The 14,815-nt window shown below is 50.3% G+C and overlaps 1 protein-coding gene across 1 annotated transcript in view; it reads right to left on the minus strand.

Moving 5' to 3' along the window:
- Positions 1-14,815, minus strand: part of LOC102388570 (caseinolytic peptidase B protein homolog) — a 97,008-nt gene that overhangs the window by 24,966 nt on the left and 57,227 nt on the right. Inside the window, exons 6-7 of the mRNA XM_006038256.3 lie at positions 9,962-10,059; positions 2,817-2,931 (exon numbers count right to left, since the gene is read on the minus strand). Coding sequence (XP_006038318.3) covers positions 2,817-2,931; positions 9,962-10,059 — 213 coding nt within the window. The remainder of the gene's footprint in view (positions 1-2,816; positions 2,932-9,961; positions 10,060-14,815) is intronic.

Genomic DNA, 14,815 nt, shown 5'->3' on the forward strand with positions numbered 1-14,815 from the left:
CCCCGGCATCTCGAGCCCTTGCTTTTTCTTTGCTGTGAGCTCTGCCATAGATTCATAGGTTGTTGGGGGCCGGAAGGGACCTCGCAGATCATCGGGTCCAGCCCCCCGCTCTAGGCAGGAAGACAACTGGGGTCAAGTGACCCCAGCAAGGTGACTGTCTTGAAAACCTCCAGGAGAGGTCAGGTGAGCTTCATACAGGTGCAGCAGTCTTCAGGCACCAATCCAAGGATAACATCCATCCTGCCACTTCTGCCTCCAGCCCTGTTTGTTATCTGCCGTTCTTTGGGTCTCTCTGGTGAGGCCTTGATCACCATCCTACACACTCCCACACAAAGACAAAGGCCCCTGTTTGCAGCCCTCTGGTCGCCAGGCTCCTGCTGGTTGCGGCTGCTTGGCTTTTCAGCTTCTTTTGTCTAATGAGCCTTACCCGTTCATTTGGGCTCAGCTGTGATCAGGCAGCAATGGGTTGCAGTCTCCAGAGTACTCTGGATACACACCCTGCAAACTCCACACCAACCAACTGTGTGACAAAACACACACACAGACACGGACACACACATGCGTGGACTCCCAGCAAACTACCAGTCCCATGCAAACCCCCTTGTCTCACCTTCCAGCCACCTGCTCCTCTACTAGATAGCGCTGCCTCCTAAAGAGGTGTCCAAAGATTCAAGAAGAACAAGGAAACCTTTGGCCAGAAGAGACCCAGTCCGCGCTTTGCTGCTCAATTGCTAAAGGAGGGTGAGGTTGTAGATTGCTGGCTGAAGGACTGGATCTAAGTGGGAAACACTACACAGCCAACCATGTACTCAGCCTAAACTATTTCCTGACAAACTCCCTAACTGCTCTATTAAATGCATTATGTGTTAAACCATATAGCCCCGCTTCCTAGAAAACAAATAAGAAAACCAGACAAGCCAAAATTAGTTATGCTATTTTACTTCCCGGGCTTTTTCCTTTTTTGTCCCCTTTTCCCTTGGTATGTCCACAGTGAAAATTGTGGGTCCCTCCTGTACATCTATAAAAGGCCAGTGGATGTAGCAGGGGGAGATCTTGCAGTAACAGGCTGCCGTTGAAAATGTAATAATTCTAGTATTTGCTACAAAATGCCCTCTGAGAACGACCGAGGTGAAAAAGCTCTGAAAGGATTACAATATCCTTCTGTTAGTAGTTTTTCTTTCTTTTTTCTCCCTCTTTTTTTTCTACCGAGAGGCCGAATTTCTCAAGAACGCAAAGATGTAGCTTTAAGGGTAAAATTTCCCAAGGCACTTAGGACCCTAAATTCCTAACGTAAATTTAGGACCAGATTTTTAAAGGCATTTAGGCACCTAACTTTGGCCCTTCAATACTTAGGTGCATGTTAATTCAACGGGATGGAGGCTCTTAAAGCCACTTTAAGTGCTTTTGAAATTGTTATCTGTAGTCTTCAGAAAAGCAAGACTCCAAGGATGTTTTAGGCCATGCAGCTTAATGTAGACTTATCTTACAAATGAGTCCAAGAAGCCGGCAAATATCGCAATTCATGATATACAAAGGACACCTGTGTGTGCGTTTCAGATTAGGATGGAGCCCCAAACCAGCAGAACTGTTCTCAGGTTAAGTCTTATGGTGAAAGCAGGTAGGAGTTTTATGTATGTGCAGCCACCCAAGATGCTAGAAAGCCAATAGTGAATGAACATCCTAATTACTGTTATTACACAAAGCCTTGCATACAAATGATTAGTTATTGTATGATCCAGTGTCACCATATTTATCCTGCACGTTTCATTCCAGGGAGTACGACGGCAACTCTTAAATCAGAGTGCTTGGCACCATTCTTCACAAATTTTTCAGCCTCTAAACTCTCTTTGCTGATGATGGTGAAATGATTCTGGATAGGATCTTCTCTAGCTGAGGAAAAGGCGTCTCTTCCAGGAGTTGATCTGAGAAAGCACCCTAGCCACCTTCTTCTTGCTCATCACCCTGGGCAAAACAACTTGTGACATTCCCGTGTTTATGAAAGGAGGTGTCAAATGAATGCCACCACACGATAGAGAAGAACAGATGCAAGCAGAGAAGACAAGCGGCACAAAAGCGAAACGGAAAGCCACGATCGCATGCACAAGCCAGCAACACTGCAGCTGACACCCTGCTTTGCACTGTTGTTCTGGGAAGCAGTGAGAAGATCTATTCAAAAGAGGAGACTACTGATGATTCTCCTTTTAAATTAATTCATATTTATGAACCCCTAGCACAGTGGTTCTCAACCTTGCTAAGACTCGAGGCACCCTTTGGAAAACGTCAGCTCTTAGTTTTTACTCGGCTTTTGACTACAGAAAAACACTAGCGCAATTCTTCTGTTGCAAAGAACTCAGAAAGACTGCAACAGGCCAGAATGGCTTTGACACCACGGATTCCTATTTAAAATCTCTGTGTGCATCGCGTGACTCATGTTTGTGTACCTAACAGTGCTAATATTGCGTGGACCCCACGACATTCTTGAAAGGATCTCCAGGCACCCTGCTCTAGCAAGAATCACTGCCCTAAGCTGCGATTCCCCATTCTGGGGCCAGTGAGTGTCACTCACAAACTGGCCAAATGAATCGATATCCCCGTCCCACCTCTGTTCCACTCAAGGAAAATTCACGCTTCCTTTGCACGAGAGAGTATGGGACCTCACTGAAAGGTCACTGCCTCTCACCTCTGCAGACCAGCACATCTCTACAGCCTGGCTGCAATTAGCCCAGGTCCATGCATTTCGGATATATGATGGTTTTCCTTTTGCATATCAATTTTAGAGAAGCATGGCACGAGAAAGACAGAGCCAGCGACCTTACCGGCTCCCACTGTCACTATGGCGCTCTCTTGACCGATGATGTGCTCTTTCAGCCGCTGCTCCAGTGGAAATCTGCGCCGTTCCTCTAGCTCTCTCTTCCGCTGCTCTTCCTGGAACTGCGGAAAGGAAGCGAGGGCCGTGACTAAAATGTTTTCTGACCAAACAATAACATTGATAACGCATCTTTCGCACAAAGAACCAGGCAAACACATGTTCCAACCATCCCAGGGGATCGCTCTGCCCAGTTACTGAAAAGCAGGCACAACTGAAGGGAACTCAGTAGTTTAACAGCCTCCAAAGCACAAATGTTAACATTCTGGAGAGAGCGAATGATATTGTCCATGTCCTCTCCCCTGCCACCGTTGCACTCCATGCAGGCGGCTCCCACTTCAGCTCCCTTGCTGCGTTGCACCGTGGGCTCGTCTGGAGCTGTGGGCTGCACCCTTTGGGACTGGAGCAAGAAGCAAACGCTAAGGATGGGATGGGGAGCCTGGAGCCCTTGACTGCAGCAGCAGCGAGCGATGGGGGGAGCAGAGCCTGTGTAGGAGCCTGGAGCCACACATTAACTCCTTGCAGGCTGCACGTGGCCTGTGGGCTGCCAGCTGGGCAGCCCTGATCTATGTCATAAAATGGCAGGGGTGCTGGGGGTGGAAATGTGCATACCCGAAGGTAATTAGCTAAGCTGGACTTTGAGCTGGAATCTATAACGACCAGGATACTTGATTCTGCATCTCTTAGGAAAGATACTTCATTCTGCATCTCTTAGGAAAGAAAGCTGTTCCAAAAGTACCCTGGTCCCTACGGCCATGCTAGGGACAGGGTTTCAGTACTAGATCAGGGGAAAGAGCACTACTGACCAAGAATCCCAAATGGTCACTAAGCAAAGCACAAACCTTCTTGCCATGAAAAATAAAAAGATAAAACATAAAACCTTGTTCTTGTCTATGTTCCCTTGACACTCGATTCCTGAAATTTGCTGTATTTAAAGCAAAATGCAGCCCCTCAACCTCCTTCCTGGGTGAGGCCACCAACAGAGAGCCCATGCTTCAGCCTCTCCATGAGCACCCTGTCAATGCAGGTAGGGCCTCGGAAGTCATCTTCAAAGCCATTAACCTACCAGTGCCCAGCTCCATCCCTGAACCACCAGGACAGCGGCGCTCCCCAGGGAAAAGGCAGATCACAAAGTGCAGAGGGAGAGGGGACCCAGCTACAGAACGACCTTCCAGAGGAAATCCTGCGGCCAGCGCCCTTTTCAAAACCAACCAGAATAACATTCACAGCCGTGGATGTGGAACATGGGAGCTGTGGAATCTGCTTCCCTTAGTCCAGGACAACGAGGGTGTCAGTGGCAGGGCGGAGAACAGCACGCGTGCCTCCAGACTTGTGGTTCAATCTCATCGCCAGACAATGCTAACCCCGCTGGCAATCTGAATACTCAGTAGTCTGAAGAAAAGACCTCTTCCCAGTGCAGGGGGTTAGCTAAAAGGAGATCTTCTCAAAAGAACACCTGGGATTTCTGCTGGTGTGTAGTTAAGCCAGGGGTGCATAGTGTAAGCTGGATCTGGCCCCTGGCACCATGTCATCCAACCCGTAGGGTTCCCCATGGTTCTGCGATAGTCCTGCAGGCCGTAACTCTGCATGCTAGATGGGTACACAGGGTGGTACACAGGGCCCCATGGTCCAATCCTCACATGCAAGGCTGGGCAGGGACATGCAGAGCCCTGGAGCCTGATCCCAGAACATGGGACCACGTGGGGGCAGGTCTCAGGACCCAATTCCAGCATATGGGGCTAAGCAGGGACAGGACGAGACCTAATCCCAGTGTATGGGATCCAACTTGGCCCATGGACCAACCCTGTGCTACTCATCTGGCACGTGGGGCCAAAAGGTTGAGTGCCACTGGCCTGAGCACTTAAACCATCTTCTGAAGGGGGAACACTCATAAGAGCAGAAGGCTGTTATGAAAGTAGCGGTGACATATGGGTAAAACCTGCTAGCTGTTTTGCTGGCCTTTTGGTATGGCAGTGACCTCCATAGATGTTAAAGAAATATACAAACCAAACAACCCAACCGTGGCTGATGTGATCAGCCTGCTGCAAAACGGAGAGATCCCATCAGTCCTGAGGTTTCATCTGGAGCAATAACTTCGCTGCCGACCCCAGTGGACTGACACAGGCAGGACCGAAGCCAGCGTGTCAACCGTGTGTCTCCCTCAGGCTTTCTATATATCACCGGGCACAAAATGCTGAAGCTCCTTCTATTTATCTGCGTCTATGTCTTTCTCTATCTCTAGACAGGTTCATTCTTTTTCCTGTTCCCTCCCCTTTTCTTTTCCTTTTTGTACAGTCTAAGGAACATACGCTCTGCTGTTGGAGCAGCAGTGTACGGTGCTGGTTTATACGGAGAGGAAAAGGACTTCTGAAGGGGATGAGCAATGCAAGAGCCACGCACAGCTCCCGTCTTTGGAAACCTCGTCTCTCTCTGGGAAGACTGAGTCTCCCAGCACCTACAACTTGTAACGTCAGGTTTCTGCATGCAAAAGCACAAGAGATTCTGGGAAGGAAACAGGCCAGACAGCTGACAAAGGGGCTGCACTCTGAATCCCCCACCAGGAAGAAAAGCCTGCTGCAGCGCTTGGAGAACCTGCCCTCCCAAAGTTTCTGCTATGTGCCTCGTCCGGGCAGGCTATCGCAAAATCATAAAATCATAGACAATGAGGGTTGGAGGGGCCTCAGGAAGTCACATCTAGTTCAACCCCCTGCGCAAAGCAGGACCAGCCCCGACTGCATCATCCCAGCCAAGGCTTTGTCCAGCCGGGGCTTCAAAACCTCCAAGGATGGAGAGTCCACAACTTCTTTAAGTAGTTTGTTCCAGTGCTTCACCGCCTTCCGAGTGAGAAAGTTCTCCCTAATATCTAACTTCAACTTCCCTTGCTGCAGCTTGAGCCCATTGCTTCTTGTCCTTTCACCTGCCCCCGCTGAGAACAGTCCAGCTCCAGCCTCTTTGCACCCTGCTGCAGGGAGCTGAAGGCTGCTATCAAACCCGCTCGGTCTTCTCTTCTCCTGACTCAGTCAGCCCAGTTCCCTCAGTCTTTCCTCACCAGTCATGTGCCAAAGCCCCTCAACCATTTTCATTGCCCTCCGCTGGACTCTCTCCAACTTGTCTACATCCTTTCTGTAGTGGACACAAGACTCCAGATGTGGCCTCCCCAGTGCCGAATAGAGGCGAGGAATCACTTCCCTTGATCTGCTAGCAACGCTCCTACCAATGCAGCCCAGGATGCCGTTGGCCTTCTTGGCACCAAGGGCACACTGGTGGGTCCTTTTCAGCTTACTGTTTACTATCCCCCCAGGTCCTTTTCGGCAGAATCAACTTACTCAGTGTAGGGACAAAAGGAGGGACTTCCCTGGTGGCACTGCTGCCCTGGGACTGGCGAGGCAGTCTTTGGAAGGTGGCTGTATGGCAGTACCTGCAGTGGCTGTGCCAAACACTGGTTTCCACTTCCATGTGGAAGTGGGGCTATTACAGCCCCTTCCCTCTGCTCCAGCCCTTCATCCAGAGCAGGGCCAGATCTCATATGAGGCTCTCACTCTCTCTGGTTAGTGATCACTTCTGCTGATTTCTTTATCCCAACCCTTCTCCTCTCTGTGCAGAACCAGACGAGGCTTCCTCTGCAGTGGGTCCGCACTGTTCCTTCAATGGCACAGCGTACCTCCTTCCTGTCACCCTCACAGAACATCAGGGTTAGCCACTCGAGCGCTGGGCTCATGCTGGCTGGCACTAGACTGGTTCTGCTCTGGGAAGCAGTCACCCAGCGAGCCTGCCCTTGTTTAGTTTTGACATTCGGCCAATGGTTTGCTGGGCTGGTGACTGGCAGCCGCCAGAAGCGACACCCCCTCCTTGCACGGGGTGTGAGATGCTATCCGCTGGGACTGTGTCGATAACTGATTAAACTTTCATGGAACATCATTGGCATCTAAGTGGATTACACTGAGGTTACGTGCTTGGAAAGAGATGCGGGGGCTGAGACTCCTGGCGGGAGCCAAGAGATCATCTGTGTTCATAGGGGCTAAGAGGTTCTTGCAAGATGGTGCCAAGCACAGAAGAAAAGAGCCCATCTCTTTAATCAGAGGCACGCTCTATTAGCTGCTTCAGACCTCACCTTGAGATAGCAGTGCCCGGCTTCCCGCTGCTACTACGGGCACGGCAATCATGCTCACTGGCTTTTATTGTTCTTTATCTGGCATGGCACCTCTCCCAAGCATGATTTCATTTACGGGAAAATATTCAGAGAAGAGAGGTTCAAAAGCACAGCTGCGGTGAGACTGAACGCCTGCAAACAACCTGGGAATGTGGAGGACACAGCATCTTTTACATTACAGGAAAGGGAATTTAAAAGATTAACACAACCAGGATTGTAAACTTGTTTTCAGCCAGAAAACGTGTCAGGGATATGAAGTAAGCTAGGGAAGTAACAACAGGCTTCAAGAGACTTTTAGGGGCAGTCTGTTCCCATCAAGGGGTAAATGTGCCCCTGGCGTAACTCTGTTGGTTACAAAGGGGTTGCAGCCAGTGCCTTCTATGAGGTCAGTAAGACCCCAGCTTTATTCTCTAACGAACACAACTGTGTAGGCAGGCCCATGCGCAGGCACTTTGCGGAGGTCTACTCCTCAGATATCCAGAATAGGATGGGCAAGGTATAAAAGACCAATAGAAACATGGAGATCCAGTGGTCTGAGATGGCCCAGAATCTGCAGGACCTACAATCCAGTTCTGGCTGTGGCACCGACAAGGAAACAAGGCTTTCAGAGAAGCCTGGGAAACAACAGGAGGATTGGCCCTAAGTGGCTTTCTTGCAGCTTCTGTGGGAGTCAAGGGGGTCAAGACCTGAATGGGCACAGGGACTAGCTTAGGATAAGGGAGCACAAACAGTAAGAACAGGGCAGATGGAGGCAGGGTCAGTGGTCTGCAGTAACTATCTGCATGCATACTCTTTATCTGAAGGTAAAATGGTGAAAAAAGGGCAAGAGACTACAGTTTAGCTTCCCCTTCCCATCAGGGCAGTCGAAACCGGGCAGCCGCAAAGGGTCCAAAGCCGGTCAGGGCCTCCACTGCATTATGCTTATGGTTTGGGCTGGGTGTGCAGGAGAGCACAGGAGCCCCGCTCTCGCCTTCTGCGTGCACACGGACAGCTACAGGCTTCATTTACTGCTCTAACGTGGCTCAGAGCTTCAACCCCACAGACGAGCGCCATGCACACGAAGCAAGCCCTCGCCGAATACCTCTTCGCAAACAAATTAAAAATACATATGAAAACTCCTTGTTACTCTGTCACGGGGATATGTAAATAAAATAGATGGGCTGTGCCCATCCGGTTAATAGCCCTGCCAATTCATTCTCCAGCCGTGATTAAAACGAGCAATAAATTCTCAAAGACTCTCGGTGGAACGCAGAGGCAGGAGTGGAGTACGGCCCCGGTAGCGCCACGTCCCCCTCAGCTGAATATTCATCACCAGCCAGCTTCCCAGACTTATGCTTTATATCTGCATGCAATCGTTTTCATTGGCGGCATCCTCCCCTCTATATTTCCTCTCTCCCCGCCATCTATTAGTTAAGTGCGAAAACTGATGCAGCTTTTAAAACGGTTTCCAAGTTAAAAGGGCAGCTTCATGCACTGATGCTGGGCCCCAGAGACTATTTAACCAGGAGAGGCTCTCCCCCGCTCACCTCCTCTCAGTGATTTAAGGATTTTGTCGCCAATGTTTCTGCTTTCAAACTTTGGCAGAACCGTTCTGATTGTTAGAGCTGCCTCCAAGCTATGCCTCCGGCCAATCTGAGAAGCCACCAGCTCTGTAGAGGACTATCACATTCAAGCTCTTCTTAGTTGGGAACAGAAGGGAATGGTGTCAGAGAGGAGGATAAGCAGGGGTCTAGGGCTAGAGTAGGCGGTTAGCAACCTGGAAACTGGGTACATTTGGCTCCATCAAAGACCTTCTGTGTGAGGGCAGCCAAGACAATCATGTTGCTTTTGACTGGCTAAACATGATTCTGCCTCTATCTAAGATGCTAGCTGGTACTTAAGAGCATGCTTATTAGCATGTTAGCTGACACATTTCCCAGCCTGGACAAGCCCTCCAGCCTGTGTTATCAAAACTGCAAATTCAGCACCTAATGCTAGACATCCAGAAACTGAGGCACCCCAAACAAAGCTTCATTTTTACATATAGGAGCCTAAACTTCTCTGGGCCTCGGTTTTCCCATCTGTAAAACGGGGGTGATGATCCATGCATCACAGGGGTTTGTGAAGCTTCATGCCTTGACTGACCCACGATTCGTGAAAGAAGGGCATTCCCGAAGTGTAAGTCATTATTACTACTTTATAATGATGCTGCTTCCCCTTTAACAGAACCTGTATCCACTAATCTTAGGGGCGGTTTAACAGGAGGCACTAATAATTGGGAATTTTTCTTGTTAGAGATGATGATTATCTAGATAACAGGTAAAAGGTGAGCATGTTTTCCCCAGTGCCCCAAGCCCTGAGTCTGTATGTCCCCCTCCTTAATGGAGCAAGTGTTGCTAATCAATGCAGTTCTGGTTCCTTCCTCTTCCTATCCACAAAACTTCTAAAAACACAACTCATTAATGAAGCAGGATGACTTTGTGCAACCGCTGAAGGAGGCGAGGATGGGAGAGGTTAGGGGAGCAGTCCACAGACACAGCAGAAGTCAGTGTCTGATCCAAGACCAATGCTCAGAAGTTACAGGATCTCACCTGTCCCTGGACAGCTAGGCCAGGCCTGTCTCAAGGATTAATCATACCCCTGGCAATCCCAGAGATTTCAGAAGAAAAAGGCGGGACTGGCACTCCAATTTTACCCCACGCTGCTTGGAGGCTCTGTAGGTGACAAGACAATATTGCTTGTGCTGTGCACTTCAGTGCCATGCTGACAGGCTGTGCAGAAGGGGAGAATGAGCCGCCACAGCGGTCCCCAAGGATGCTTCTACTAATTTCTGCAGGTTTTAATTATGCACTGTGTCGCTTCAGGTCATTCTTGAAAATTCCCTGTACGTCTTTCAAGGGTGCAGTTAGGGGCGTCACCCAGGTCCCCTACGGCAGGCAATCTACAACCACCTGAACCTGACTCACCTTTGTTTCCGAAGCCTTCAGCAGTTTCATGACTTCCCCTTCGCGGGCATAATCCAGCGGCGCGTGTCCCATTTCATTCTTCTGCAGGGGGTTGGCTCCTGACCAGAGGGGAAGAAAGGAGAGATCAGAGTTCAAACCTGGGACAGAATAGACACGAAGCACAAACCTGTGACCCCCAGGGCTAGCCAGTATCTCCCTCTACCCTTTGCTCCGAGCAGTAGCGAGATCAGAAGTGGACAATGTCCAACCAGCAGTTACACGCACGGACGTCACAGGAACAACAAAAGGTTAGTGTCACTTGGAACAATTGGCCTGGCAGGGAAAAGCTGCAGCGGCAATAAAGGCCCATGGAGTGACCAAAAGAAAACAGAGCTTCACAAAAGCAGCAGCTACTAAGCTTAGGGCAGGCAAACAGGACTACAGCAGCTTCGATTGGATACGGCATTCTTCTCCACTTCCCGGTCTACACTGTAGTCCAGGACGGCTGTAGCCTGTTAAACAGCTGTTGCCTTATGCCACAAAGGTGGCTGTATTGTAGCTGTGACAACTCTTTACCAAAGGCAACTTGTCTTTCACTCGAGAGGCTCACATACACTCAGGGAAGAAGTTCTACCCTAAGCACTGACAAAACTCACACCCCCTCTCCCACTGAGCAACACAGCAGCCGTGGTGGGATAGGGCAAAATATGACGTGCTACAAAGGCACTAGTAGGATGCTGTAGCTGGGGATGGTCCTGCTTTGAGCAGGGGGTTGGACTGGATGTGACCTCGTGAGGTCCCTTCCAACCCTCATTTTCTGTGTTTCTACATACCGTACTCCAAGACAGGGAGAATGCAACTTGACTGCCTAAGGAAACAGGCAGAGATGGGTGCACCAAAGATGTCAATCGAGGGTTCTCAGGGGATCCTAGCACGTCCTGGTGCCCTGGCAAGGGCAGAGGCTGGACCAAGTGCCATCTCACACAGGTCACGCTGCTGTAGCCTGCTGCCTCCAGCTACACAACTGTTCCAGCTGCCTGTGACCTGAAGCTCTGCTGCTTCAATTGCTACACCTGACTAGACGGGTCATCTTTCGAGTGATAGTAGCTTTGCAAACCCTTAACCCAAGTCAAAAAGCAAAGAACTGCAGTGCTGCATTCAGGGTCTGTGCTGTTGCTCCAATGTTTGTCTGTCCAACTGTAACGTTTACAGGAGAAGAAAGTTAACGTGTGCGCAACGCTAAGAAAAAAGGCAAACTTCCCAATTACACTTCCCTTCAAACTATACAAAGGGTGACAAACATTTTCCCCTGTTAACTTCTTCCGCTAATCTCACTGGCTTATTTAGCAGAGCAGACTGAGAAACGAGCAGCTGACGGCCTGAATTAACCTGACCCGATGGGGCTACGTTTCAGGGACAGCGACTCCGGCATTTCCGCAGGACCCAACTCTGCGGTTCCGATCTTTGCCTCTAAAATGCAGCGCGCTCTGTGCTGTACGCTACCTGCGCTCGATAAGAACGAACCGCAGTCCTAATAAACTGAAGAGCTGAGCGCGGCCTTTGCTATCCGAACCAGCGAGACGGCAGATGAGCCATTTCTAAGCACGGGCATTGGGGATCTATATTTGCTTACAGAATGAAAAATGTGCTCCATAAACATTCGACACAGAGTAATTTCTATTGTGAGCTGTGTCATTGCAAATAAAGAATATGATCGAGACAGGTGAGATTATATACTGCCTGAGCTGGCCACTCGATATCTTTTAAAGAGACAGTGCTTTGAAAGCGTGCTCCCTCCAGCTCTGATGCCGTTCGACGACACTGTCAGCATTACACTCGGTAGTGAAAAGGGAAAGTTTTCCAAGCTCTCCAAATGATGACATCCTTGAGGCCAGACCTGCTTTCATTAGAAGCAACGAGGGTAGGTTGTTTGTTTTTTTTCTTCCCCCCTTCCCCTAGATCTATCAATAATGGCTATCCAATATTGGCCTAATCCCCCTGTTAATGGCTTTGACGACTTGACTAATTGCTGCAATAATTGATAGAACCTGACTTGTACAACTGGTCGATTTTACCGCAAGTACCGACGGCGATAAAATATTACGCCGCCATAAATAATGGTGTCGCTTTGCTTGCTAACACAACGCAAAAGTGGCTACTACTTCATCAGAGGCTTGGCCTGACCTCCCTTCTCCGGTCCCCCCCTCCACAGCCCTCCTCCCCTGCAGCTGGTCTGAATAGCACTGCCTTTTGGACACCGCTGCCTTGGCAATCTATTGTGTGTGCACCAAGAGGGCTCCAACCTTTAGATCCTTAATAGGAGGCAATTTGTCACCTCCCACTAGCTGTCTCTAGCTGGGGATCAACACCTGGGCAACACCCCAGGCTGTGTGAGGCACCCACCTCCCCTCCCTCCCCAGCACTCCTCATATTAGTAGGCTCTGGCTTATAATATTTGATAAATAGCGCTCCAGTTCACTTCCAGCATCTGTGCCGCGCCGTGTAGCCGGAGCAGCTGCAGAAGGTCACTCATTGGGGAAATATGTTTCTGTCAGTGGTATTGAAAAAAGTTTAGTGGAGTGACAGGTCTCAATTTTTCAAATGTTATTAACTCCATCCTCTTAACCATTTGTCTTGAATTCCTTCAGATTCTGGATAACTGTCAATAGAGGCTCCTGGCGGGAGGGTGCTGGCGCCTTGCAAGTTGGAGGCTGCTCTACTCAGTGGCTAGTTTTTAATAACTCAAGGGGTGGTGGGGGGAGGATAACGAAAGGAGGGGACGAGCCCATCCACAGCACAGGGAAGCAGTGGCTCAAGCTAGACCTCTGGTGGGAGGCTGATTTTCCAGATCTCCCAGCCTGGCAAGGGTAGCGGGAAGGTTGGAGCAGGATTCCTAGCAGGGATTTTGTCAGGGCTTTGTTGTTTCTTGAAGTCGTAGGCTGTTGTGATGGGACAGAGATTTCCTGCACGATCCGGTGTGCAAATCATTTGAGGGGTATGTTTGCCATGCAAGAAAGGTGCGCTCTTCGCCTGGTTTGGCTAGCCAGAGTTAGCTGCGGCATGGGTGACAGGTGCCATGAGAACAAAGCAACTTCGGGCCACAAGCTACTAACACCGCCCTGCCTGAGCTACTATTTTAACTTGAGTTGGCCATCTCTGATCCGCCAGCTCAGGTATGAACATGCTTTTTTTCTGAAGCATAAACACCCCCTCCTCATTTTTATGGGGGTGGGTGGGAGCAGGGGAGGGGGTATTTCTGCTGCTAGTGGGGTAACGAGGAGCTTACGCAATACTGATATGGCCATGAATACGCCGATAGACAAGTCCTTTCTTCTCGAGGCTGGACAGAAAAATGCTGGCACATCTGGCACTGAGAGACTGGAAGCAGTGCCAGCCTTAGTGGGAGCCTAGCACTCGGTATACTCAGCTCTCGTTTCACTACCCCACAGAAGGTCGATCCACCAGCGGACAGCTACCTTCATGCTGTCAGCCTGGTCCCCTCGCAGACTGTGCTGAGTCCTTACCTGGCGACCCGGGAGCTGAGCTAATGACCCACCATCCTACCCAGACTCCCCTTCCCTTTGTTGGAGCACCGGAGGCGCAATGCAGACAATGACCGAGTGCCCTGCCGTCAGACCCTCGCGGAGCAGGATCCAGTGCAACCGGCAGGTCTGACCTGCAGCCGCTGTACCCAGCTGCAAGATTTCATTTCCAAAGGCACAATGCAAACTCCAAAGTAAAACTGAGCTGGCTGAAGCAGGGATGCTTCTTTTGCAAGCATGGGAGCCTGCCCGTGGGACTGAACCTGAAGACACTGGCTCACGTGATACTGCCTGGTTCTTCTACAGGTGGACCAGTGAGGGAGAGTGGCAGACTCCGCGTGTCCCTGCACAGGGTTTAGCCAGAATCTCATCGGTTCCTGCTCCGAATCACTGTGGGCGGCGCTGGCTGTCTGAAACCGGGCAGGGAGGAAACACAGGAGAAGCCAATGCTTTGGCATGCACACCCCAGCTTTCCAGCGGTATTAGTTTAGGGACCCAAGCCAAACCACAGGCCCCGCTCTGGTGCACCGCACGAAACGCAGGGCAGGATTCTGCCCAAGTAAAGAAGAGCGGGCAGGAGCAGGCTCACTGCTTCTCTCAGGCAAATGCCCAGGTCTCAAGACTTTTTCTTTTGATAAAAACAAAAAGAAGATGATGACCCCAAGTAGAACTAGGAAGGAAGCCTAAGTCTCTAGATGAGGGTGTTGGCTGGGATGACCTGGCCAAGGCTGGGGATGGTGACTGGGCTGTGCCAATGCTCCTGCTGGGACTCAACCCTGGAGGGTCCTGGCTAGAGGGTCTTGCCCCTCCATTTAGGGTCAAACCGACGCTGCATTTGGGGGCAGGAAGGAAAGTTCCTCCTTGGTCAGTCTGAGATGGACTTGGGGGCAGGGGTGGTCTGCCTTCCTTTGTAGCTGGAGGCATGGCTCTCTACCTGGGATCTCTTGAGCGTATAACCTTTTACAGAAGCAGGACATTGGCCCCTGCGGTCCCCCTGCTTTCATCTGTGCCAGGTTCAGGTGTGATGCCTTGTGTTACGCCAGGGTTAACTGCGTAGTTTTACTAAGAGGTCAGATTATGTTCTGTATGGGATGGTTTGGATAGGGATGATCCTGCCTGCCTCTGGAGGTCCCTCCCAGCCCGACTTCTCTACAATCTCGATGAAGATCTGTGGAATCCAACAGCTACTGTCAGGAACAACAACAGTTCCTCCGACCAGGTCAGATGCAAGCAAACTGCCTTCGCAGGCAAACATGCATGCACACGCACAGAACCAAGGGTTTTAAAAGTAATTTGCTGCTGCAATTACACCTCTCCATGGCCTTGTTTCACT

Source organism: Alligator sinensis, unplaced genomic scaffold (assembly GCF_000455745.1).
Source record: "Alligator sinensis unplaced genomic scaffold, ASM45574v1 scaffold2476_1, whole genome shotgun sequence".
Lineage (NCBI taxonomy): Eukaryota > Metazoa > Chordata > Crocodylia > Alligatoridae > Alligator > Alligator sinensis.